General features: G+C 49.7%; 13 protein-coding genes across 13 annotated transcripts; 10 read left to right on the forward strand and 3 right to left on the reverse strand.

Annotated features, from left to right (window-relative positions):
- Positions 1 to 692: 692 nt before the first annotated feature.
- Positions 693 to 1,964, forward strand: BDY17DRAFT_327296 (uncharacterized protein; the record flags this gene model as incomplete). Its single annotated transcript, XM_033737652.1, has 1 exon — positions 693 to 1,964. One exon carries the CDS (start codon positions 693 to 695, stop codon positions 1,962 to 1,964), a length of 1,272 nt encoding a protein of 423 aa, XP_033586906.1.
- A 163-nt stretch (positions 1,965 to 2,127) lies between these two features.
- Positions 2,128 to 2,788, reverse strand: BDY17DRAFT_255759 (ubiquitin-conjugating enzyme/RWD-like protein; the record flags this gene model as incomplete). Its single annotated transcript, XM_033731555.1, has 3 exons — positions 2,128 to 2,390; positions 2,442 to 2,534; positions 2,587 to 2,788. The coding sequence occupies 3 exons, from the start codon at positions 2,786 to 2,788 to the stop codon at positions 2,128 to 2,130; spliced, it is 558 nt and encodes a 185-aa protein (XP_033586907.1).
- Positions 2,789 to 3,132: 344 nt separating this feature from the next.
- Positions 3,133 to 4,168, reverse strand: BDY17DRAFT_303654 (uncharacterized protein). The gene has a single exon (XM_033734611.1). It carries the CDS (start codon positions 4,080 to 4,082, stop codon positions 3,480 to 3,482), a length of 603 nt encoding a protein of 200 aa, XP_033586908.1. The 5' UTR covers positions 4,083 to 4,168; the 3' UTR covers positions 3,133 to 3,479.
- A 419-nt stretch (positions 4,169 to 4,587) lies between these two features.
- Positions 4,588 to 5,385, forward strand: BDY17DRAFT_303656 (uncharacterized protein). The gene has a single exon (XM_033734612.1). The coding sequence runs from the start codon at positions 4,647 to 4,649 to the stop codon at positions 5,283 to 5,285; it is 639 nt and encodes a 212-aa protein (XP_033586909.1). The 5' UTR covers positions 4,588 to 4,646; the 3' UTR covers positions 5,286 to 5,385.
- Positions 5,386 to 5,537: 152 nt separating this feature from the next.
- On the forward strand, positions 5,538 to 10,885 carry BDY17DRAFT_285969 (DNA topoisomerase). Its single transcript, XM_033732120.1, has 2 exons — positions 5,538 to 5,772; positions 5,823 to 10,885. The coding sequence occupies exons 1-2, from the start codon at positions 5,701 to 5,703 to the stop codon at positions 10,731 to 10,733; spliced, it is 4,983 nt and encodes a 1,660-aa protein (XP_033586910.1). The 5' UTR covers positions 5,538 to 5,700; the 3' UTR covers positions 10,734 to 10,885.
- A 1-nt stretch (position 10,886) lies between these two features.
- Positions 10,887 to 12,345, forward strand: BDY17DRAFT_303659 (class II aldolase/adducin N-terminal). Its single transcript, XM_033734613.1, has 3 exons — positions 10,887 to 11,271; positions 11,319 to 11,663; positions 11,714 to 12,345. Exons 1-3 carry the CDS (start codon positions 10,957 to 10,959, stop codon positions 11,927 to 11,929), a joined length of 876 nt encoding a protein of 291 aa, XP_033586911.1. The 5' UTR covers positions 10,887 to 10,956; the 3' UTR covers positions 11,930 to 12,345.
- Positions 12,346 to 12,846: 501 nt separating this feature from the next.
- BDY17DRAFT_313179 (uncharacterized protein) lies at positions 12,847 to 13,986 on the forward strand (the record flags this gene model as incomplete). Its single annotated transcript, XM_033735691.1, has 5 exons — positions 12,847 to 12,987; positions 13,042 to 13,059; positions 13,112 to 13,346; positions 13,402 to 13,595; positions 13,651 to 13,986. 5 exons carry the CDS (start codon positions 12,847 to 12,849, stop codon positions 13,984 to 13,986), a joined length of 924 nt encoding a protein of 307 aa, XP_033586912.1.
- A 141-nt stretch (positions 13,987 to 14,127) lies between these two features.
- On the forward strand, positions 14,128 to 15,425 carry BDY17DRAFT_36438 (Alpha/Beta hydrolase protein). The gene has a single exon (XM_033738302.1). The coding sequence runs from the start codon at positions 14,360 to 14,362 to the stop codon at positions 15,215 to 15,217; it is 858 nt and encodes a 285-aa protein (XP_033586913.1). The 5' UTR covers positions 14,128 to 14,359; the 3' UTR covers positions 15,218 to 15,425.
- BDY17DRAFT_36451 (uncharacterized protein) lies at positions 15,425 to 16,202 on the forward strand. The gene has a single exon (XM_033738304.1). The coding sequence runs from the start codon at positions 15,633 to 15,635 to the stop codon at positions 16,110 to 16,112; it is 480 nt and encodes a 159-aa protein (XP_033586914.1). The 5' UTR covers positions 15,425 to 15,632; the 3' UTR covers positions 16,113 to 16,202.
- Positions 16,203 to 17,627, reverse strand: BDY17DRAFT_36450 (uncharacterized protein). Its single transcript, XM_033738303.1, has one exon. It carries the CDS (start codon positions 17,362 to 17,364, stop codon positions 16,294 to 16,296), a length of 1,071 nt encoding a protein of 356 aa, XP_033586915.1. The 5' UTR covers positions 17,365 to 17,627; the 3' UTR covers positions 16,203 to 16,293.
- Positions 17,628 to 19,004: 1,377 nt separating this feature from the next.
- On the forward strand, positions 19,005 to 19,967 carry BDY17DRAFT_36484 (uncharacterized protein). Its single transcript, XM_033738305.1, has one exon. The coding sequence runs from the start codon at positions 19,262 to 19,264 to the stop codon at positions 19,841 to 19,843; it is 582 nt and encodes a 193-aa protein (XP_033586916.1). The 5' UTR covers positions 19,005 to 19,261; the 3' UTR covers positions 19,844 to 19,967.
- On the forward strand, positions 19,968 to 20,765 carry BDY17DRAFT_36485 (uncharacterized protein). Its single transcript, XM_033738306.1, has 2 exons — positions 19,968 to 20,333; positions 20,390 to 20,765. The coding sequence occupies exons 1-2, from the start codon at positions 20,091 to 20,093 to the stop codon at positions 20,696 to 20,698; spliced, it is 552 nt and encodes a 183-aa protein (XP_033586917.1). The 5' UTR covers positions 19,968 to 20,090; the 3' UTR covers positions 20,699 to 20,765.
- Positions 20,766 to 21,197: 432 nt separating this feature from the next.
- BDY17DRAFT_313182 (uncharacterized protein) lies at positions 21,198 to 24,087 on the forward strand (the record flags this gene model as incomplete). The annotated part of the gene is made up of 3 exons (XM_033735692.1): positions 21,198 to 23,385; positions 23,473 to 24,041; positions 24,082 to 24,087. 3 exons carry the CDS (start codon positions 21,198 to 21,200, stop codon positions 24,085 to 24,087), a joined length of 2,763 nt encoding a protein of 920 aa, XP_033586918.1.
- Positions 24,088 to 24,349: the final 262 nt, after the last annotated feature.

Consider the following 24,349-nt stretch of genomic DNA (forward strand, 5'->3'; position numbering starts at 1 on the left):
TTGTGCACGGCAAAGTCATTCCCGATTGCATGGGCGGCATAATCCACTGTTGTGTAACGTTGCGCATTAACAGTTCCGGCTCGTCCGAAACTCGCGGTCTAATTTCCCGCGTGATGTGGCGGAGGAATGCAGAGCCTTGCTTGCGTTCGCCAGCTAATGCCTCTTTTGGAGCGGAGTAGTCGGTGCGTAGTCTTGTAGCCTCGATACTTTCCAGGTTCCCATGTAATGCCAGCACGTGTCACCTTGCGCACATCCCCAGTTTTTACTCTGGAAGCACAAACTCACCCACGGCTGGTGCCCATCACGCGTTCGGGGGGGAACACCATGGCCACCCCGACCCATCAACGATCGGAGCACGAGATGTGGCATGTCAGTGGTACCCGCTGTCATGCCATGTCATGCCATGTTGTGATTGCAGGCCCACGAGAGTCGTTCACCCCGGTTTCCTTGATCGAGTCCCGCTGGATCTTGTGTGGTTTCTGGGATAGGTGTGGGAGGACGGTTCAGAACAGCGCGCAGATGTTTGCTTCCCTGTCGCCAGGCCGGGTCAGCGCACGCGGGATGCCATCTCCTCGATACTCTCGCAGTGCAATTGATAAGATCTTCTCGAGTAGGCATCAAAGATATCCTTCTAGCCGAACCTTTATCCATTTTTCTTTCGCCAGAAGATCATGTCTTTTCCGCGCACGCGTATGTCCGAACCGCTCATCCTCTTTCCACTGGGCGGCTTCCGCCAAGTAGGCTCCTTCACCTGGGACGATGCAGACGAACGGCCGCCGGAGTTCAAACATGCAATCGCCACCGCCCGCTGGAGACCTCTAGCGCTCGCACAAGACATCGGCCTTCCACTCAGCTTCGCCAGCTTCCAGCCATACTTTGGCACGCCGGCGAATTGGAACGCTTTCGTCAATTGCCTCGCCATCGACAAGGGATTGGCGACCCATACATTCAGCAAATGTGGGACTGGGTTCCCCGCCGAGCCGTGCCCTCTTGGTGCTTGCGGTCTGCTTCGGGAGGATGGGAGGCTGCTGAGGGTTCAGCATGTTCTTGCGCTTGCGAGTTGGTTCGATGAGACGATGCCGGGCATGCTGGATTGCTTTCACATGGACAGCGAGGATGATGTGGTGAATTTTGAGGCGATGATCAAGGAGCAGTTGAAGCCGGAGAAGTTTGCCAAGTACTGGCACGAGTACCAGGCGAGAATGGTGGAGGAAGGGATAGATCTGTCATTTGCAGGGCTGGAATGTCCGGTTGTGCCAGAGGTTGCGGATCACCGGCCGGAGGAGGAGCCGCGGTATGCTGGTATGAGGGCTTGCGAACGCTGTCGAAGTGGACTGGATTCGCCTTTGAGGAAGCTCAACATTGAGATGGGAGGCAGTGCGACTGGCGAGAGTGGGAGTGATGGGACGATCCACTCTAGTGATGAGCGTGTTCGAGGCGCAGCAAGCGCGGGCAAGAAGGATGCTCTGTTCAGAGTGGGGCCAACGCACCTGAACCAGAGACAAGCCGGCAGCGAGACTGAGGGTGATGAGGAGCCAGAATCCAATGACGAGAGTGTCGATACTGTTCGAGTAGTGGAAAAGAAGGAAGTCCCGTCAAAGTCGGAGTCTACTCATTCGAGCGCAAAGAAAGCAGACTCCGGAAAGCGGAGTGGAAGGTCGAAACCAGCGACATCCGACGGAGGCCCAAAAGGATTTGACTCCAAGCCGAGCGGAGAGAAATCAAAGAAAGAAAGCAGTCGTAGCACGAAGGAGCGATCCACGAGATACCGCCGCTGCAGTTCGACGTCGAAAGAGGCTAGCAAGGCGGATGAGGCTCCGTCGAAATCTGTCATGGGCAGCGCAAAGGATGCCCGTCCGAAGAAGCACAGCCGTGATGAAAAGGAGAAATCGTCAAGGACTTCCGAGGGTAGCAAGAAGGAGAAGCAACAGAAGAAGGTGGGGGGTGGAAAAAGGAGTGGCTAACCATGGAATCTTTTGTGAGTTGAGCGAGTTCGAGCCAACATGTTGCCTTGGCGTTAGCCTCATTGCTCCGTGAGTTGCAGTCGGTTCCGTGGTGATCAATGTAGAATATCATACACATGCATACGTAAAGTCATACCTTGTAGATGCCCCACACGATGCAGCATCAATCCCACGCGTTTTCCTGGCTGTCTCGAACACACCTCCGCACCCTCTTCTTGAACTCTTTCGGATCGTTCCGCCATAGTTTGCCGGCTTCCAGATTGGCGGGGCTCTCGTCGTTGGGACTGCTGAGCATGCTGATGACGGAAAGCAGGATGGTCTCGGGGGTTTGAACGGGTGACCAGCGCTCTGCTGCCGATTCGTAGCCGTATTTGTCTTCTTCGGGAGGGTGGAGGATGGAGATGCAGACTTCGCCGCTAGGGTATACTGTGGTAGTGTGTGAGCGCCGTCTTTGTGTGGATAAGCACTGGTACTCACCATTCGGATGGAAGAGTGGTGTCTCGAACTTCAACGTCGGCGGTAGCAGTGGGTAGGCAGGTGGGAATGTCATGCGTCCTCTGAAGCAGCCGCCTGGATGTCTTCCATCAGTGCGCTGGCTTTCATCTCTGCCAACCAAACTCACCTCCATATAAGCTATCTTGCTCTTCATCCAGCATAATCATAATCTCCCACTCAAATACGCTATCGCCAACCAGTCCACAGCTTATTCCCGGGATGTCCTTGTCTGTCTGCATCTGCTTGAACTGTCGTCCTAAGAGGATGGAGGCTCCGGAATGTGATGGGGAGGATTGGCTGCCGCTTCGGTGGGTTGTTGGTGAGCTCATGATGGCGGGTTGTAGTTCGTAATCGGTCGGTCTATCTGTCCGTAGAAGGGTTGCGATGGAGATTGTCGATGGGTCGGGATGCAGGCGGGAATGAGGGAATAGTAGGTGCGGGTGGGTGGCTCGGAGGTCAAGAATCGCTTGCGAGGGATGAGGAATCACGTCTACCAGCGTGAAGATTCGAGACCTTGATGGCGGTGAAAAGAGGCGAGATGTGTGGAATGGTGCAAGTGCAAGATGGATGTCGAGTGGGCGAGGTGACGTCTATGCAGCCGAGCCGCCATCTCCGGATTCTTACTTCATCAGGCTGACCTCGCGTTATTAATGCCGCAAAAACTTGACATTGATGCGGCGAAATCGGGCTGGGCATTGCATGCTGCTGTATTCTGCTACGTTCTTCCCTCCCTAAAAGGGAGTACACATCGTGCTCACTCGTTGATTCTCTCCTCAAGCTCCCCAACGTGAGCACGTGCCCTCAGCCCGCAAGGCTCATCACGCTTCCCCTTCAGTCCCTGCAACATACCATCTGCTTTAGCGATATACCGCTTGGCCCCAGGTGAGATGAGTACTCGCTGGAGCTTCGGACTTGCCGATTTCGAACAGCAGATGGTGTTCACACCAGCTCTCGAACGTCATCTTGTCATACGCCACTCCTCCACTGTATTTGATTTGGATGCGTCGATCATTGCAGCTTTCAGTCTTGGGTCCACGGCGTAGGCAGTGCTGCTCGGTTGGCCGCATCTTGTCCTGCACTTTGCCAGTAGTACCGCTCCGCCATGTAGTAGTCTTTGAAGTCGCCAGGTGTCAGGTGCGCAATGATGTCCAGTGGTGAGGCAGTACTGGAGCGTGTGCGATGACCGTCTGGAAGGACCGCTGCGCCTGGGTACATGACTTTATCCATGAAGTCGAGCAACACCCGGACATGCACCGCGTAGAGAGGTTTGCGGTCCTTGCGAACGACGATGACGTTGCCAGCAGTGTCCTTCCAGCCTTCTGCCGGTTTCAACTCCAACTCGTCGGGATCGCTGTCGACCATCAGCTTGCTGGCTGTGTGGTTTGGGTAGTAGGGCGGGGAGAGTTGGTAGTGGATGCTGTCCGGGCGGGTATCATGTGGCGTTGTCAGCCTGATCTTGTAAACGAGAAGCGGCATGCCGACTAGTTGAGACACGGGACAGAGACCTCCGATGTTGTAAATTTCGTGGTTCGTCGGAATGTCGTAAGTCGTCATTTTCTCGCGGCCGGCGACTTGTTCTGCGGTGGAAGAGATGAGGACGCCTTTGACCTTGGACTTCGGCATGATGGCGGCAGTTCAATCACTGTCGAGGGGATTGAAGAATGGTGAATTGCTTGAGCTGAGCTTCGGTGGTGAGATGAAGAGGGAAGGTAGAGAGTGGGAATCGGTATCAATGTCGAAATTGACGTTGCACAAAAGGTAAAGGAGATTGACTTGTTGACCCAAGAGCTGAGCCTCACTTTACATCGACTTCACTTACCGCATGCCATATTCTACCAAGTGGCGGCCGTCCATCGCAGACTGTGAGTAGCATGAGAAGGAGCATTGACGTTGCCAGAGGAAAGCTTGAAGTCGTTGCGGCAGCCTTGCAGCTTTGGCGGGCTTCGAATGTCGTCCAAACTCGCTTCTCGCGTATTCTGATTAACAAGCATCGGCGGGAAACATCACATGCTTAGGCTTTGCCATTGACGCAGCATGAATGCATCGCGTTAGATCGCAGAGATGAAGGGGGCGAAAGATTCGGCTGGAGGAGGAGTTTCAAACATTGTGGTCCGAGCTTTGCCGACTTCGACGCTTCTTCAATCCACGCCCGAACCATCACCATTCAATCCAAGCTACACCACCGACATGGCCGAACGCAAAGGTGCATACGGCACCTCCACCAGCGACACCTCCTTTCGCCGAACATGGGATCGAGAAGAATACGCCGCCAAAGCCGAGGAGCGCGAGAGAAAAAGCCGCGAGGAGGGCAAAGCCAGGCATGAAGCAGCACTCGCCGGGAAGAAGTTTCACCGTCGCGCCTCCACACCAGAAGACTCCCGCGATACCGAAGCCCGACAAGCGCGGCTCAATGTCGCCGATCAAGTGGGCAAGACGTCACTGGTGCCCGCCGGCGCAGGGCAGGGAAAGAGAGGCAAAGGCGCGGGTTTCTACTGCGATGCCTGCGATTTGACGTACAAGGACAATCTGCAGTTTGTGGAGCATTTGAACAGCAAGCAGCATCTCATCAATACAGGGGAGAGTGGAGAGGTGCGGAGAGCCACGTTGGAGGAGGTGAAGGATCGGTTTGAGTGGTTGAAGCGGAAGAGGGAAGATGAGAAGGCGAGGGAGGTGGTGGACTTGTCGGCGAGGATTGAGGTGGCCCGAGAGCAAGAGGAGAGGGAGAGGGAGGAGAGGAGGCGGAAACGGAATGAGAAGAGGCGGAAGACCAAGGATGGGTTGGGTGTGCAGGATGCGAGAGTGGAGGATGATGGGGTGATACGTTGATGTGCTGCAGGTGCCTCTTGTGATTTTATAGCAAGGCGTTGGGGCATGATACCCAGGGAAGTGATTGTGGATTGAGAATATACCGATTGGCTGTTCAGACTCGTTCAAGCGTCCTCACTGTTTTGATATTGTTGCAGCCTGAGGCTGAAGTTTAGGTAAGCGCGAGACTCTGAAACGCGCTTGCTCCCGCTTCGGCAAGATCCGAGCAGATCGCGAGTGCATTCGCTGGCTGTTTGTAAACAAACTCGAATGAATACAACACCTTCTTCCATCATCGCATGAACTTTGAAGGAGACAAGGCAACGCGCTCGTTTCTGCCTTGCTCTCGATCCTCCTCACTCATGCGCGACTGAATCACGCGCTTTCCATCCTGGACACGCCAAAACACGGAGCGTAGGCGCACCCCTTCGCCAGCATGGACGACTCGATGGACGTCTCCGACTATGAAGTGAATGTTTCGAGTGACTTTGAGCCCGTCACCAAGCCGGTGAGTTTTGCGCATTCAACTGGTGTCGTCCAGCCCTGACATCTTCACAGAAAGCAAAGCCCGCGGCGAAGAAGGTTGCAGCTGCACCCAAACCAAAGGCAGCACCGAAACAGACCACTCTGAAGGTCACCAAGACCACCCTCCCCGCCAAACCCAAGCCCAAGAAGCGCGCAAAACCCGACTCCGATGAAGAAAACTCCGACCTCGACGTAGATTCGGATCACGACGATTCCCTCCTCTCCAACACCCCTCCCTCCGCGAAGAAACAGAAGAAGACGATCGCGCGCCCTCCCAAAGCAAGCGCGCAGCCGTTGGCTGAGCTGGCCAACGAAAGCTTCAACATGGATGGCGCCGGAGATGTCAAGCCGCCGTCGGCCAAGAAGAAGAAGGGTGGTGCTACGGATCAATACCAAAAGCTCACCCAGCTGGAGCACATTCTCAAGCGTCCCGACACGTATATCGGATCCGTCGAGCGTACCGAAGAGCAGATGTGGGTCTACAACTCCGAGACTGACGCGATGGAGAATCGCAAAGTCAGCTACGTACCGGGCTTGTACAAGATCTTTGACGAAATCCTGGTCAACGCCGCCGACAACAAGCAGCGCGACAAGAACATGAACGAGTTGCGGGTTTGGGTGAACGCGGAGAAGGGAGTGATTGCAGTGCGCAACAACGGCCGCGGTATTCCCATCGAAATCCACGACAAGGAGGGCATCTACATCCCCGAGATGATCTTTGGCCACCTCCTCACCTCCTCCAACTACGACGATGATGAAGCCAAGGTCACCGGCGGACGCAACGGCTACGGTGCGAAGCTGACGAACATCTACTCCACCCAATTCGATCTCGAGACCGTCGACTCTCGTCAGAAGAAGAGGTACAAGCAGACGTGGCGGAGCAACATGAGCGTCATGGAAAAGGCCAAGATTGATACCATCAAGGGTGACGAGGACTACACCAAGATCACTTTCATGCCTGACTTCAAGAAGTTTGGCATGGACAGGATGGATGAAGACTTTGAGGCTCTGGTGAAGCGTCGCGTCTACGACATGGCCGGGACTTGCACCGGCGTCAAGGTCTACCTCAACAATGACCGCATCAAGATTACCAAGTTCAAGCAGTACATGGAGATGTACACCAAGGCCATCAAGACGGAGAATATCGAGAATGACGGCAAGGCTCCGGAGCAGGTCATCCTCACGGACAATCCGCATGAGAGATGGGAGATTGGATTTGCAGTGTCTGATGGCTCCTTCCAGCAAGTGTCGTTCGTCAACTCCATTGCTACGACATCCGGCGGCACGCACATCAACTTCATTGCCGATCAGATTTGCGAGAAGCTGGAGGAGATTGTCAACAAGAAGAACAAGGGTGGTGTCAAGTTGAAGAAGGCGCAGATTCGGAACCACATCTTCTTGTTCGTCAATGCTCTGATTGTCAATCCGGCCTTTACCTCCCAGACGAAGGAGCAACTCACCACCAAGCCGAGTCAGTTTGGCAGCAAGCCTCAAGTCAGCGAGAAGTTTTTGACGGCCATTTCGAAGACCAAAGCCGTGGAGAACATCATTCACTTTGCGCAGCAAAAGGCGGACAAGGTGCTAGCCAAGTCGGATGGAAATCGTCGCCAGCGCATGAACAATTCCAAGCTCACTGACGCGAACAAGGCTGGCACGAAGGATGGGTACAAGTGTACGTTGATCTTGACCGAAGGTGATTCGGCGTCCTTGCTGGCCCTGGCCGGTCGTGCTGTGGTCAATCCAGATCTCTTTGGCGTCTTTCCCCTCCGTGGAAAGATTCTCAACGTCCGCGATGCATCGATTGATCAGATTTCCAAGAATCAGGAGATTCAGAACATCAAAAAGTTCATGGGCTTGCAGCACAAGAAGGAGTACACCGATACAAAGAGCTTGCGCTACGGCCATCTCATGATCATGACGGATCAGGATCACGACGGCTCTCACATCAAAGGTCTTCTCATCAACTTCCTGCAGGTGCAATACCCGAGCTTGTTAAAGTTGGACGGCTTTCTCATGGAGTTCATCACGCCTATTGTGAAAGTGTGGAAGGGGGATCCGAAGAATCCAAAGGCCAAAAAGGATTTCTTCACCATGCCGGAGTATGAAGCCTGGAGGCTCGAGCCCGGACATCAAAAAGGCTGGGAGCACAAGTACTTCAAGGGGTTGGGTACTTCCGACACCACCGACGCCGAAATCTACTTTCAGGATCTCGACCGCCATTTGAAGGAATTTCACAAAATTCGCGAAGGCGAGGCGGAGATGATTGACCTGGCGTTTTCCAAGAAAAAGGCCGATGCGCGGAAGCAGTGGTTGGGGAATTTCGTCCCCGGCACATATCTCAACATGGCTGGGACGGACAAGATCTCCTATGACGACTTTATCAACAAAGAGCTGATCCTCTTCTCCATGGCCGACAACATGCGCTCCATTCCTTCCGTCATTGACGGCTTCAAGCCCGGTCAGCGCAAGGTGTTGTACACTTGCTTCCGTCGCAATCTGAAAAAGGATATCAAGGTGGTCGAGCTGGCGGGATCTGTTTCCGGTCTGACTGCTTATGCGTACGGCGAGACATCGCTGCAGCAGACTATTGTTGGCCTGGCTCAGAACTTTGTCGGGTCGAACAACATCAACTGTCTGGAGCCGAGTGGCAACTTTGGATCACGTCTGCAGGGTGGTCAGGATGCGGCCAGCGCTCGTTACATCTACACGAGACTGTCTCCGTTTGCCCGCCGAATCTTTCATCAGAGTGATGAGGCACTTCTCGCGTACAACACGGATGATGGGAGGACGATTGAGCCGGAGATGTACGTGCCCGTCGTCCCCATGATTCTCATCAACGGCGCGGATGGCATTGGCACCGGCTGGAGCACGTCGATTCCCAATTACAAGCCCGAGGACGTGATTGAGAATCTGAAGCGTCGTATGGACGGTGATTCGAAGGATGCCATGCTGCCGATGATTCCGTGGTTCCGCGGCTGGAGTGGCGAGACTGAGCCCATGGACGAGAATGGCGATCGATTCAAGTTCAGCGGCACCATCACCGAGACTGGCGAGAATGAAGTCGAAATCACCGAGCTTCCCGTCCGCGTCTGGACACAAGACTTCAAGGATAAGCTCGAGGAGATTATCAAGGCGGAAAAGGTGCCCTCCTTCATCAAAGACTACACCGAGTACAATACTCCTTCCAAGGTCCACTTTATCGTCAAGTTGGAGGAGAAGAAGATGAAGGAGCACGCCAACAAGCTGGAGGAGCTGTTCAAGCTGTCCAAGTCCATGGCCACGTCCAATCTAGTGGCTTTTGATGCCCAAGGCCGGATTCACAAATACGCCTCCCCGCTGGATATCATGGAGGAATTTTATCACGTCCGCCTGCTCACCTATCAAAAGCGCAAGCAGCACCTGCTCAGTGAGATGCAAAAGGAGTTGGAGCGGCTGAGCAATCAGGCACGCTTCGTCACCATGATTATCGATGGGAAGCTGGTCGTCAGCAAGAAGAAGAAGGGAGTGCTGGTGGCCGAGCTGCAGAGCTTGAAGTTTACCCGCTTCCCCAAGGTCGTTGACGCGAAGAAGTCGGGGGAATTTGAGCCGGTGGTGGAAGAGGAGGAGGAGGGTGATGATGCGGAGGTTGAAGCGGGCGCCAGCGATTACGACTACCTCCTCGGCATGGCCATCTGGTCGCTGACTCAGGAGCGGGTGGAGAAGCTGAAGCGACAGATTGGCGACAAGCAGGATGAGATTGACGCGCTGATCAAGCGGAGCGAAAAGGAGCTCTGGCGTCAGGATCTGGACGAGTTGTTGCTGGAGTGGCAGACGCAGCTCTCGGACGAGGCGAAGCGGGAGAAGAAGGTCAGGGCCAAGGGCCGTCGTGCGTCTGCGAAGCTTGGCATAGGAGGCAAGCCGAAGAAGCGCAAGGCGGGTGATGACAGCGACTTTTCCGATTCCGACTTTGCCGCCGTCAAGAAGCCGAAGCAGACTGCTACTGCAAAGTTGAAGGCTGGATTGTTGGGGAAGCCGGAGGAGAAGCCTGCGGGTGTGTATCCGGTGGTGAATGGGGTGGAGCAGAAGCCGGTGGTGAATGTGGTGGGGGAGCAGATGGTGCAGGCTGTGGTGAAGCCTGTTGTGGTGAAGCCCGCTGCGGTCAAGGATGCCGTGGTCAAGCCGGCCCCCAAGAAGAAGGTGGAAATCTCCGAGGACGACGACAGCGATGAGGACGTCTTTCAGGCCGTGGCAAAAGAAGCCGCATCCAAACCCGCCCCCGCCCGCACCGGACGAGCAGCCGCCCAGAAGCCGAAAAAGTACCACCAAGACTCCGACTCGGACATCTCCATGGATGATGTCAATCTGCTCGGCGATGTCAGCACAATGGTCAAAGGCATCGGCGCCAAGCAGAGTGAAGGACCTACCCGCTTCTTCCACCCCCCTTCCGCTTCACGTCCATCTAGCAGTCACGGCATGAAGATGGGTAAGGTGCGGAAGAGCACGCTCGGCTCCGACATCTCCGACGACGAGACGAATTGGGATGCGCTGGAGCAGAACTCACCTCGCAAGGTCACGAATCGGACGGTGCTGTCGGATGACGAGGATGATGTGGTGATTCCAGCGGTGAAGGCGTTGAAGGGGAAGGAGACTGTTGCGCTGAAGCAGAAGAAGTCTATCCTTCCTGCGGTGGCGGCAAAGACTCTCTCCCCGGCTGCCAAGGCGTACGCGGCGAAGCAAGCCAAGGCTGGTGCGTTGAAGCCTGTGGTGAAGAAGAAGAAGACGTTTGATTCGGATGATGATGTGGATGCTCTGGCGGAGGAGCTCCTCAGCGATGATGAGAGTCCGGTCAAGCCAACGGCCAGGCCCGCTCGTCGTGCTGCGGCTGCTCCAAAGTCGAGGTATGTGGATGATGAGGAGGATGATGACGGTGATAGTTTTGATGTCGAGGAGGAGGAGAGTGATTAGGAGTTTCATATCGCATGTTATTAGCTTGCCCAACGCCATTGCTGTGCTAATATCCTCGTGATGACTAATACGGCACTCACTTCCGAGCTGACTCGTCCTTTTACAGAGTGCGGGGGTGGGGAAACCGACCTCATACGACATTGCCTCGGGGGAGATTCTTCAACATTTTGCCACTACTCACCCCTTCTTCCTCCTCTACACCACAACATCCAAATCATCCAAAATGGCCCCTCACGCAACCGACACCAACGGCAATGCCGTCAACAATGGCGAAGCGCCCCTCGAACCCGGCGTCAGCAGCAAACACGCCCAAGACCGCGCCGTCAACTTCCCTCGGCCTCCCGTCTTCGAAGACAAGCTTGAGCAGCGCGAGTACATGAAGGGCCGGCTGGCAGCTGCCTTTCGTATCTTCGGGAAGAATGGCTTCGATGAGGGCGTGGCGGGGCATATCACCTTGCGCGACCCCGTCAACCCGGACAGCTTTTGGGTGAATCCTTTTGGCGTCTCGTTTTCGTTGATGCGGAAGAGCGATTTGATTGTGAGTTTCTGCACTGAGATATGGCCGCCTGAGCTGACTCTCGCCAGCTCGTCGACCACTCCGGCAAAGTGATTGATGGTGGGCCGGTGCGTCTGCTCAACACCGCAGCGTACATGATCCACTCCGCCATTCACAAGGCTCGACCCGACGTCATCTGCGCCGCCCACAGCCACTCCCTCTACGGTCGGACGTGGTGCTCGCTCGGCCGCAAGATTGACACTCTCACACAAGACGCTTGCGCTTTCCACAACGATCACGTCGTCTACGATGCTTTCAACGGTGTCGTACTCGCGGAGAAGGAAGGCAAGGCTATCGCGGCGTGTCTGGGCGACAAGAAGGCGGCATTGCTGCAGAATCATGGTTTGCTGACCGTCGGACATACCGTTGACGAGGTGAGTCTGGTGTCGCGGCGCTGGAAGTGCGTGGCTGATGACTTGTGCAGGCCGTCTTCTGGTTCCTCTCCCTCGAAAAATGCTGCCATTCGCAGCTCATGGCCGAAGCCGCCGCCGCTTCGCGTGGCGAGAAGCCCATCATCATCCCCGAGGAGGAGGCGACTTATACCTACCGGACTGTTGGAAGTCATCGCGCGGGCTGGTTCAACGCCAAGCCTTCGTTCGACTTGATCCACCATGAGACTAAAGGGGAGTATTTGCAGTGATGGTAGCGGAGTTTCGTAGCCAATGCAATCAAGGGGTGTTTCTTCCAATCCCATGTAGGGCCTGGTGATTGCCGCGGTACAGCTTAAAGCCAGGCGTCCGGAGAATGGATCTGAATACTCTTCTTGCATGATGCAGCCTCAGACGGCTGACCCTACACTTTGCTCATTCAACCTCTACCGAGTGACGCGTCCGGAAGATGAAGGTCGTCGCAGTTGCATCACGGCTGATTCGTAAGCGACTGTTTTGATGGCGTCCAGCCTGTCTTATTGATACCGTCGCAATCCTTGTGTCGTGCTGTAACGAGCACTCACTTTCCCCGCAAGACACAACAACGCGCAGCATTGAAACCATTGGACTTGCTACTCGCCCAGCTTCTAAAATCCGCAACAGACATGCAGCCGTGTGGTGCTCAGAGGGCAAATACGGCCAAATACGGCCATGCCCGGGAATGTCAGCGCAGCCGTGGGGTGTCCTCAGGTTAGTTCATACACACACTCTATCAATGCTTGGAAGAGCCTCTGCGTACTGAATACACGGCATCACGCGGCTGCATTTACATTGTGGATGACGAAGATTCAAGCCACTTCTCACCATGTCGGACCCGTGGCGCGCTGATATTCATGAGTCAGCTGCTAGGCTACAGCCTTTCCGCGCGGAGGCTCAACGGCTCTTGTCTATAGATCGATGTTATAGGCTATGTTCCGGGTACTGTCATGCTGCAGGCTATGGCGAGGCTCGACTTGCTAACGCTCATGCAGTTGTAGGCTGCAGCAACGTGGCTTACATCAAGAAAGAATCAGCACGGAGGACATGGGGTAGATCGTAAGGCTCCGAGAACAAGGTATAAAGAGCATCAACTCGCGACGTTGGATCAAGCAGACACAAAAATCGGTCTTCAATCTCGCACGCCTCAACTATGCTTCCCCACTCGATTCTCGCGGTCGTTGCCGCATCTTCTCCTTTCCTCAGCCTTGTCGGCGCGAGTGATACTACGTACCTCTTTACTACCGGCTATGCTCATTCTACTACCGCCACCACCGAGCCCGCCACGACCACGGTAAGCACGTCATACTAGCGTGTGGAAGGCGTGCTGGCTAATGATGTTCGTTAGGTTACTTCAGAGTCTGTTGTAAGTCGTACGAAACGAGGCCGGCTCTTCCTCGCTAATGATCGCCTGATAGGTTGTCGAGAGCACCACCACCACGACGACCTCTATCGTATCCGTGCCCGTCGCCACTGTCACGATGCCGACCTCTGCAGGCTTCATCCCTGCGGTCGACTCGTTTCCCGGGGCTGCCTATGTAGAAGGCTCCGATCCCAACTTTGGCAAACGCGACTCGAGGACGAGAAGCAACAAGCTGCGTGCGGCGAAGCGTGACCCTCGTAGAACCAGAAAGAGTTCGTCGAGTACTGATGGTAAGTTGGTCTCCACGCTTGATTTGCTGTTCTCGTGCACTAAGTGGTCGATTAGAAGTGCAAACCACCACGCAGGCACCGAGCACCGCACAGCCGTCCAGCACCACCCAGGCGCCCAGCACCACACAAGCGCCCAGCAGCACAGGGCAAGTCACTGTCACCTCGACCTTCACTCACACCTACACGAACACGACATTTATCACGGCGACTTCGACCTCTTCATACACGTCCACTTCCTACGAAGCCTGCGTAAGTGCCACAGTCTGAAGAGACCCTTGACCAACCTAACCATAACATTCAACAGGCCACTCCAAACATCGTGGGGGTCTACGATGGCAATCTGTTTGACAATTATCATGTCACAATCACCGGACAGCAAATCACTACCTTTGCCGAAGACCCCGAGTCTTGCTGCGCAGCAGCGTACTCACACCCAAGCGCTGCCAACTTGGGAGCTTGGATCTGGTTCCACCAAAGCTCGTACGAAGATGCCTGTTGGTTCTACACTGCCGGGGAAGGCGCGTCGTCTCAGACCGACTCCGAATCAATTGACCTTCATCTGGAGTATACCAACGGCACTTCCTTCTCGGGGCTCGCGATCTGGGCGGGTAATGGTCCATTAGGACAGGTTACATCGTAGTTTGAGTGGTTGAAGTACGAGGATGTCGACATTGATCAATCTGCAGCCTGAGACTTTGACTCGCTTCAAAACTTCCAATTTCGGCCAGAAGTTTGTCGCCTCTGCATCCCTTTTGAGCAATGTCTTGGTTCTACATTGGTACTAGTTTTCAGCTCTGCGAATCCCCCACGATGGCTCCCTTTTTGAGCAACGTTTTATTTCTCCATTCGTTTAGACTGAGGAGTCAGCATGTCCGGCGATTCCGATAGACGCCATTACATCTCGCGAACGCGAAGCTGATAAATCGTTGTGACAGTAGTACATATATCATGCCATCGGCCCCTCCATCCTATCTCTACTCGCGAAGCGTAATTCGATTCAGTCCGTCACAATCATGCCCGCCGTCCTACACAAGACCGCTCAAGTTGACGGGGTCAAGATATTCTACCGAGAAGCAGGCTCGCCAAGCTCTCCCGGCCTCCTCCTCCTCCATGGTCATGCGTCCGCCTCGCATACCTTCCGCAACATCATCCCAGGGCTCGCAGACTCCTTCCATGTCGTAGCTCCGGACTATCCAGGCTTTGGCAACTCCGATCGCCCGGACGCAAAGAGCTACACTTACACCTTTGAGAACATTGCAAAGACTCTGGAAAAGTTGACCGAGCAGATTGGCGTCACCAAGTACTATCTCTACATTTTTGATTTCGGCGGCCCAATTGGTGGCTGGATGTTCGAACATCACCCCGACAAAGTCCTCGGACTCTTCACGCAATCCGGCAATCTTTACGTAGAGGGCATTTCCGAGGACATTGGAAAGCAACTCGGCGGCCTGTGGAAGGATCCTCATGGTCAGGCCGCGATCGACGGTGTCAAACACATTCTCGAGCCTCATGGAATTGCCTGGGCCTACACCAACATCCCGAACCCCGAACGCGTTGCTCCCGAAGCACCCGACCTTGACGCCTACTACACCACCCGCCCGGGCGCGCAAGAGATCCAGCTCGACCTCCTGCGCGACTACCAGAATGTTCCTCCAAAGTATGGTGACTGGCAGAAATTGATACGCGAGCACAAGCCAAAGATTGTCGCGCGCTGGGGTGAGCACGATCCGTTCTTCCGACCCCCGGGGGCGGAAGCTTTCAAAACGGATTCGCCCAATGCCGATGTCAAGATCATCCCCGATGGTGGCCACTTCCTCAACGAGACGCACCCCGAGGAGATTATTGCGGGGTTGAAGAAGTTGCTGGCATGATGATGGGTTTCGCAAGCTGAGTGCAATGAAATGGTAGTTCAGGCATCATTCAAACACGTTTGCTCCGACCAGATCTACGATCCCTGCCGTCCTTTCCCAGTGAAAGATTCTCTCAACGCCGCTCAACTCGTCCAAGCCATGATAATTGCCTGAGAACAGCCAACTGTCCAAGTCGGAGCGCCATACGGTACAAGCATAATTCCAGACGATTACCAGCAGAATTGGCCGGTCTCGCTTTCGATGTGGCCGTCCAACTGCAAGCTGATTGTACCGTCGGCGGCGTATCTGCTCGTCGAAAGGGACGAGAACAAACAGTCTGATCAGATGGCTGCGAATCTTCTCGCACCCCTGAATCCGAACAGCCCCGGCGGGAGTATTCGATCTCATCCCTTCTACGTTCAACAATACTACAGGGATGTTGTTGTCAGCGGCGTGGCTGCTTATTAGAGAAAGGAGATTGGAGAGTGCCATTGGACCACCCATAAACCTCCTTGCTGTCCTGTGCTCAGTATCGCTCCGCCGAAATGGTCAATCTCATTCCCACTTTGGCTATCAAACTACAGGCATGTCGTCGTCGGCACCGCGTCTGCGTGTGATGAAAACGAAGATGTGGTCTGACCACCCCTCTCCATCGCCTCTGTGGGTACGACTACTCCACATCTTCCATCGCTTCGAAGAACACCTCTCCTTCACCATCCTCCGACTCCTCCACCGTCTCCGCCACTTCGAGGCACTCCTGGCCCTTCCCGCTCTGGGTGTGACATACCTCCATCTGACCTGTCGACTTGCCTTTGCCAGGTCTGGAGAAGGTATCTTGCACCTTCTGCAACTTGTGAATGAATTTCGCTGCTGCTGGCAAAATATTCTTGTTCCACTCCTCTTGCTGTCGAGTTAGCGCTTCTAAGGTGTCGATCTGTTGGCTGACTTCTTGGAGGTTGCGGGTAGCAGAGGCTGTTGCTTCTTCAACCTGCGGGATCAACCGGTCAATGGCTTGCAGGTCCTTCTGGTACTGGATCTTCATCTGGGCTTGCTGCAGTCGTTTCTGACCCGTGCCATTAGCAATGAATCACATCATGTCAAGACAAAGGAAGACGAACCTCTTCGATCCCGCGAAGCCGTGTTGTCGTGATAATGTCCTGTTCGAGATTGGGATTGACAAAGCGAAGGAGACGATTGTCCACGAGTCGATTGAGCATCTCTTCCCATTCATCGCCGGTAATGCTGCCACTGGTACCGACACCCTGGCCTGCTTGAATGGTGTTGATTCCGCCGGATCTCAGGTACGAAGCACAGAGCAATGCGCCAAGGCTCGCCCCAGTCTCCAGATCGCTGATCCTCGTGGCATGGAACAGTACGACTTGCAGCATCCTGAAGTCTCGATCGGGAAAGGCTGCGCGTAGCACCAGGTGGACAAGTCGGAGGAGCGGGGGAGAAGAGCTCGCCAGTCTTTTGTGCTGGCCGCATCTGTCCCAGAGGTTCTTGGCCAGCCCGATTTCCGCGTGGATGGATATGTGATTGACGTCTTGCGCCTTGGCTTGAGCGTGCACAGTTCGCTGGCTGCGGATGTATCGCCGCACGTTTGTTTGTAGTACGTCCAGCTCTTGTTGATTGAGGGTGGCGAAGAAAGACGCTTGGAGGTCATCGGTGGCGATTACGTCCCGATATGCCTTGTCGATGGCATCCCGGCACTCGTTCACGCTCAGAGTATGACCGACTTCGGAAGGGCTGGAGAGAGTCATAGTTGTCTCCAACCATGACAAGAAGACTTCGTGGAGAGCAGTCGAAATCCCAAGACCATCCGCCCCCACGAGCTGCTGAAGGTAGACGCCGGGGTCGAGCGTACCGGTGAACTCGTATGGATCGCGCAGTGAACCCACGGAGGCGTTTGCATGGGCTTGTGGGTATGTGTTGCGCAGGAGATGTCGCAGCGTGTCTTGCGAAAGCTGTGCCAGCAGACAGATTGCCTCGGTTTCGACACTGACTCGTTCGCGCTGCAGCAGGCGGGAGGTGAGTGGACTGGGTGCCGTTTCCGCTTCGATCTTGAAGAGTTCCCGAAGCAGTGGTCCGTAACGGCCGTCGCTGAACGCCGCAAGCAGCCTTTCTTGCGTGGGCATGATTTGTGCGGGCTGGATGGGTGTTGCCGCCATGGCTGGGTTGGTGCCTGGCGAGGCGGGTGGAAGTCGGAAGGTGGGTGGGTCGATGGGTGGATTGGTGTTTTGATAGAGGTGGAAGGGCTGGTGTAAGCCTGCTCGATGTGAAAGGGCTGGTATGAGCCTGCTGGGTGCGGAGGAGCGGAGAAGCGTTTGCCGGAGTACGAACGAAGGCGCGCGCCCGGGTGTTGAAGCACGGGAAGAACCTGTTGAGCTGGGTGAGATGGTGAGAAGCGCGTGAGTGCGGCCCGAGCGTCAGGTAGCAGGAAGAGCACGGGGCGAGGAGGAGATGTGGAAAGTGAAAGTAATGGGAAAGCAATTTTGATACGTTACATTCACCTCCGACGAGCTTGGACCTTGACATGCAGGAAACAGCAGTTATTGTGGTGAATGAAGGTTGGGGGGCGGCAAGAGATTCCCTGCGTGCTCCCAATCATGCCATTGTCTCTTGTCCCCTGCATGTTCCATCTTGCTGCAGCATCAGTCCTCACTACTGCTCATCGTGTCATGCACGCTGCTTGCCATGCTAAATGACTTTCTTCGGGCCATCTCCATCTCTATCTCTTTGCGCTGGCTGAATGGAAGACTCGGCGTGTTGGATTTGGTGCTTGCGCAGCGCGAGAATCGAGCCCGTTGATGGGTCCCAGAGGCCTCTGAAAATTGTCAGTGTTTGCCGGGTTCCTGTCTATGCAGTAGCGGGGCTGGAGTTTGCGGATGTGCATCTGTCGACAGCGTGTAGCAGCAGCATTGCCGGGGATTTCTAATCGTGAGTAGGAGTTGGGAGAGATGATGTACGCTGATGCCGAGCAAGGGAGTGAAGTGGAATTGGAAGCTTGATTGCCGACGGAGGCGCTTATGTAAGGCTGTGGCTGTCAATGTCGACGGGGACTGAATGTTCATGTTTGCACAGCACTCCTCCCCCGCGATTCCAGTCGTTTTCTGCATGCTCGGAGGCCGTAGGGCCAATGCTGATGTACTCGACGCAGTGCAGCCCCAAAACTCGATTTCGGCAATCTGCACTCGTATTTGCCCCATCCACTCCATCCCATCTGGCATACATTCGTGACCTTTGGCCCGTTCCAGCTTTTCCGGGTGCCGCTGGAAGCTTGCGGTCCCACGCCGATGACTTCTCCCCCGACCGAACCCTTCGTGGACCTCGCCCTCATGTTCTCGGATATACGTTGGAATTGACTGGAACCTCACCCAAGTCTCACCTCGCGCGCTGTCAGAGACTGGTGCAAACTGCAGAGTGCTGGGCTGCGGAAGAGCTCTCTGCTGCACGCGCCACCATACTCCGGTCGGAGCTTCACCCGGGACTTCAAGTGTTACTGTTCCACACTCAATCAATATCACGATCTCCAACGTATGCACAGCGATGAGGACGATGATTGAAACTCCGCGCGGTCTCAAGAGATCTTATCTGGGAACTATGCAGCAGCATGGTCCATGTATTCCAACTTGCTCTCAGCTTCCTCCACCCTCTCCAGAGCTTCGTGGAATGGCAGGACTGTTGGCCAGATGTTGTGGCTATGCTTCTCCTGTCTGACCGGCTCCTCCAACTTGATTCATCCTCTGCCGAACTTCCACCGTTGTGCTCCAGGATGCGCTTTGCGGCCTCTTCCATATCAGCCGAGTGCGCTTCGCTCTCTACGCCATGCACTAAGCACCGACAAGATCTCCAGTCAGCACTGCCCCGTACCATTTGTAAGGCTAACTAGCATTCGCCTTATCGACGCATTTATCTAACTAGCCTTGACGCCCCGACGGAAAACTGCTGCCGACAAATTGACTGAGAATGAGAGCGCAGCCATTCTTGTCAATCGATGTGCCATCGCAGCCATTCTCGCCAACCAATTTGCCAGCGCACATGCCCAGAGCAGCCTGAACCGTGTTGATGCCACCGAATCGGAGATACGAAGCACAGAGCAGCGCTTCAACAGACTTCCCAATCTCCAGCTCCCCGGCTTCAACACTCTTTGGTCTTCCACTGCTGCGGCCTTACGCTGCGAAATGCTGTCGTCCATTCCTCATGATGCCACCCGCCCTCTTTGCTCTGCTCCAACGGTCCCTGCAAGCCACTCGTTCTCTCCGCCGCTACGCACGGCAACGACATCGTCCTTCTGTCGATCGTGTGCTTCTGATTTTGATAAGATGCAAACCATCGGGGCACGGTCGTGGCTTACGATTGGCTTTGGTCACACGCCTCTTCAAGGCTGAGACCTGCCACCGACCCTGCATGAAGTCTTGCCATTCTCGCACTGACTGTCTGATTTGCTTCTCCAACGCTGCACCATCTACCGTCCTCATGTTGGACCCAGCAGCGAAACGGGTGATGACGGCGAGAAGGCTGTCTGACGAGGACGGGCCGGGCATGGCGAAAAACTCTGTACCATCAGAAGAACGATTCATCCAGGCTCCAGCTGCCGATTCAGCATCCGCTCGCTCCCCATGCCACCTTTGCACCCTTCTCTTGTAGGCAACTTCACAGCCGCACAGGTTCCAGCATTCCATGTAAAGCTCCTGGCCAACCCACTGCGGCTGTTGCTCAGCTTCTTCGACGCTCCTTGCGAGCGCTCACATTCGCTGCGTGAAGCTTCCTCGAAGAGTTCATTTGGTCTCCAAGAATCCTGCGACTGCTCAATTATCACACTCCCCACCTCCGCCTTCGAGCACTGCTGCATGCTACCGGGCTTGCGGCGCTCGAATGTACCTCTCCTGAGCATATGCACATACGGGCGACCAGGCTGCGCATATCCTCGGGTCACGCTGTCTGCTCAATTGCCGCAAGCTGCACCGTCCAGCCTACAGCCAGTGTCGGCCCCGATCGCCTTCTCCACCAAACCAACGTTCGTCTGGATCGAAAGCAATCTCCCTCTCCGCATGTTTTGGCCTACGGACCTTCGTCTGCAATGCATGGTTGGAATCTGCCACTCTTGAGGGCAGCCCGGCGAGGAAAACTCCCACGCGTAAGTGGCGAACCAGCAGCTGAGATCACGTCCTTTGATGTACCAGCGCCACGCAGGATCGCTCCTCAAGCCCAAGCTCTTGCTCGTCCGCCGGGACGAATCACGCACGAGATGCGCACCCCCAAAGCCCGCATCTCCGCAGCCTTCTCAGGCACAGCGCCGCCCACCAATCTATCGCCGTCCAGGTCCCGCACACCAGGCTTCCACCCTCACGCTCGATCGTCCACAGCACAGCGTTCCCTGCGTCCTTTCATCTCGTGCCACCTCAGCTCGTCAGCTCGCGAAGCCTAACTGTATCTACATTGGAGTTTTTAAAAAACTCCATAGAAAATCTACTAAAACCTCCAAGTTTTTTTAAAAAGTAAAATATAAATGGAGTTTTTAAAAATATTAGTTTATAAAGATAGGATTTATAAAGTAAAGAGATTAAAAGAATAGATTTTATAAAAACTCCTTTAGTATTATAAGAATTTAGATCTATTTATTTATTTTAGTTTAAAGAAATCTAATAGACTTAAAAAGTTAGAAGCTAGTTAAAGTACATTCGAAAACCCTTTTAGCTTAAACTTTAAATAAATTTAACTATAATAGTTTCTTTTAATATTATTTTAGTTTTATTTAATTAATAAAAGAAAACAGAAAGAAAAGAAGAATAAGTACTTATTTAAAAGATTAGGATAAGAAAAGTTAAAAAAAAACTTTAATAAAACTAAAATAGTTATTTTAAGTAATTAAAGTGTTTTAAGTTTATATTAGAGTTTAACTAAGAGAAAAAGAATATATAAGAAAGCTCTTTTTATTTTATCTTTGTCTTTTCTTTTATATCTACTTTAAACTACTTTAATTATAACTAACTATTTAAAAATGGATTTAATTACTTTAAATCAATTACTTATAAATAATAAAGATTATATTAAAGGAGATTCTTATAATAATTCTACTATTATAGAAAGTACTTATACTAATAATATAGAGAATACTATTCTAAATTATAATATAGAAATTAAAGTTTTATTTTGTACTATTTGTAAAACTAATCTAGATAGAAATAACTATTTAAAACATTTAAAAGATAAACATTTTACTATTTATAAAAGTTATAAAGAATCTTCTAAATTAGAAGTACTTAAAACTAATATAGAAGAACTAGAATTTAATGACTTAGCTAAATTAGAAGATATTTTAAAGCCTAATCTATTTTACTTTAAAGAGTTAGATTTAAATTTAAAAGGATATAAATGTATAGAATGTAATTATATTAATATTAATTATAAAGAAGTTAGAATTCACTTTAATACTAATCACTTTAATAGTAATAAAAGTAGTAAATCTAAAGTAAACTATATTATAAATCAGGTTCCTTTACAATATATTAAAGGTAATAATAAAAATACTAAACTATACTTTATACCTAAAATACCTAATATAAGTAAAAAGAATACTAGTACTAACTTATATATTAACTCTAATAGTTCTAATTCTAGTATAGAATCTATTACTTCTAAAAAGTCTAATAGTTCTAAAGAACTAGATTTAAAAGAAGATATTATAAAAGATTATCTTAAAGAGAATTTAGAAGAGAATAAACTAAATAATAATATAAATATTAATAATAATAGACTTTTAAACTCTTATATTAAGAAATCTAATATTTATATCTTTTTAAAAGATAAAGATAGAGAGTCTTTAGTAAATCTAGTATATAATATTAAAGAAGAAGATAAAGATCTAAGTGTTTTTAATAGAATAGACTATAATAAATTAGAAGATATTATTATAGATTGTTTACTTTATATACATTCTAAAATCACTAATATAAGCTTAGGATTAAGACAAAAGCTAAATCAAAATAATAGTAGTAATACTAGAGTATTTAAAGACTTTATACCTTTAGAGAATAAGTCTACTACTAAGACTTACTTTACTTATTATGCTAAACTACTTAGCTTTATTATTAAAGTACGTTATATTAAAGGGAAATATAAGAATACAATAGGTAAAGAAAGAACTTACTTTGATTTAGTAAAGAACTTTACTATTAACTTAGAAGCTAAAGAAGCTTTAAAGAATATTATTCCGTTTAACTTAGATTTAATAGATTTAGAAGATAAAGAACTAACTAAAGAGAAAGAAGAGTTTTATACTTATATTATAGAGTTTTACATTAGTTTACTTAAAGATAATACTACTTTAACTTTAGATAATAATACTAGTTTAAATAATATAGTTCTAAGCTACTTCTTTATAACTAATCTAGATATTAATACTAAAGAGATTAAAAATATAGATCTAATAGGAAAGCTTACTAGTTATATTCTTTATAATAGTAAACTACTTACTATAGAATATTTCTACTTTAAAGAGTTAAATAATATAAAGTATACTTATAATGATTTTAATGATTTTCTTTCTACTTATTTAACTAATAGTTCTAATAATTACTTTGAATTCATTAGTATTCTAAGGCCTTATCTCTTAGCTTTAAATAAAGAAAGAGAATCTACTAATTATATTATAAAAGAAACTAGTTTAAATATTATAGAATATAATACTATAGAGTATTCTATTACTAAGATTAAAGAGCTCTTTAAGAATGTTTATATTAATTTAGAAGATATTTTACTAAAGAAGCTTTTAAAGATAACTTCTATAGATTCTTTAGATATAGACTTTAATACTATAAATGATAATACCTTTATAAGTAATATAGATTATTATATAATAGATACTTTAGAATTAAAATATCTTAAAACTAATAGGCCTTACTTTTTAACTCAATTATTAACTAAAGGAACCTATTATAATAAAACACTATTAAAAGATATAAAGAAAGATACTAAGACTTTAAGATTTAAAGATACTAATATAGAAATATTTAATACTAATATTAATAGGTTTTTAGAATACTTAACTCTCGCTATTTATTTATATAGCGGAGGTCCTTTAAGAGGAACCGAATTAACTACTATACTTTATAAGAATATAGAAACTAAAACTAGAAGTCTAATATATAATAAAGAAGATAATACCTTTATAATTTCTACTAATTATAGTAAGACTAATAATATTACTAGGAAGAATAGAACAAATATACGCTATTTACCGCCTTATTTAAGTAAACTATTAATTATATACTTAGTATTAATAATACCTTTTAAAGATTACTTATATAAAAACTACTATAACTTTAAAGACTATTCTAGTCCTTATCTATTAACTAAAGATAATAAAGTAATAGAAAGTAATACTATTAGTAGGATCTTAAAGAGAGAATCTAGTTTATTATTTAAAGAAGGTTTAACTATTAAATCTTATAGAAAGATTATTAATTATATAATTAAAACTAAATTTAATAATTATGATTATAGTAGTAATAGTAGTAATAATAATAGCGAAGAAGAAGATTTAATCGAAGATAGACAAGCTAATAGATCTACTAGAACTAGTTTAAATCATTACCTTAATATTGAAAATCCTTTTAATACTTTAAAAAGTAAAGATTTAACTAATAAAGTTAAAGAATTTAGTATAAAATATTGGTCTTTCTTTAATCTATTAGATAAACGCGATTATAAAGAGAATAGTACTTTAGAATTAAGTGTAAATAAACTAGAATCTACTACTAAGACTAAGGAATTAAGTATAAGTAGTAGTATATCTTTAGATTTATTAGAGTTAAACATTAAAGAGTTATATAAAGATTCTAAAGTAACTTTTAAGAATAATGAACAAAAAGAAGCATTAATAGCTTTAACTAATAATACTACTTATTTAACTTTTATTAATAAAACTAGTAGCGGAAAAAGCCTATTATATTTATTATTAGCTTATACCTTTAAAGAGAAGATATATATTATTATAAGTCCTAGAATTACTTTAACTAAAGATTTATATAAAAAAGCAAAAGATCTTAATTTAAATCCTAGTACTTTAGAAGATTTTAGTAGTAAAAATAGTAATCTAATATTTATAGATATAGAAGATCTTAATAGTAAAGAACTTACTAATCTAATTAA

Source organism: Neohortaea acidophila (assembly GCF_010093505.1).
Source record: "Neohortaea acidophila strain CBS 113389 unplaced genomic scaffold BDY17scaffold_10, whole genome shotgun sequence".
In the NCBI taxonomy this organism is placed as follows: Eukaryota; Fungi; Ascomycota; class Dothideomycetes; order Mycosphaerellales; family Teratosphaeriaceae; genus Neohortaea; species Neohortaea acidophila.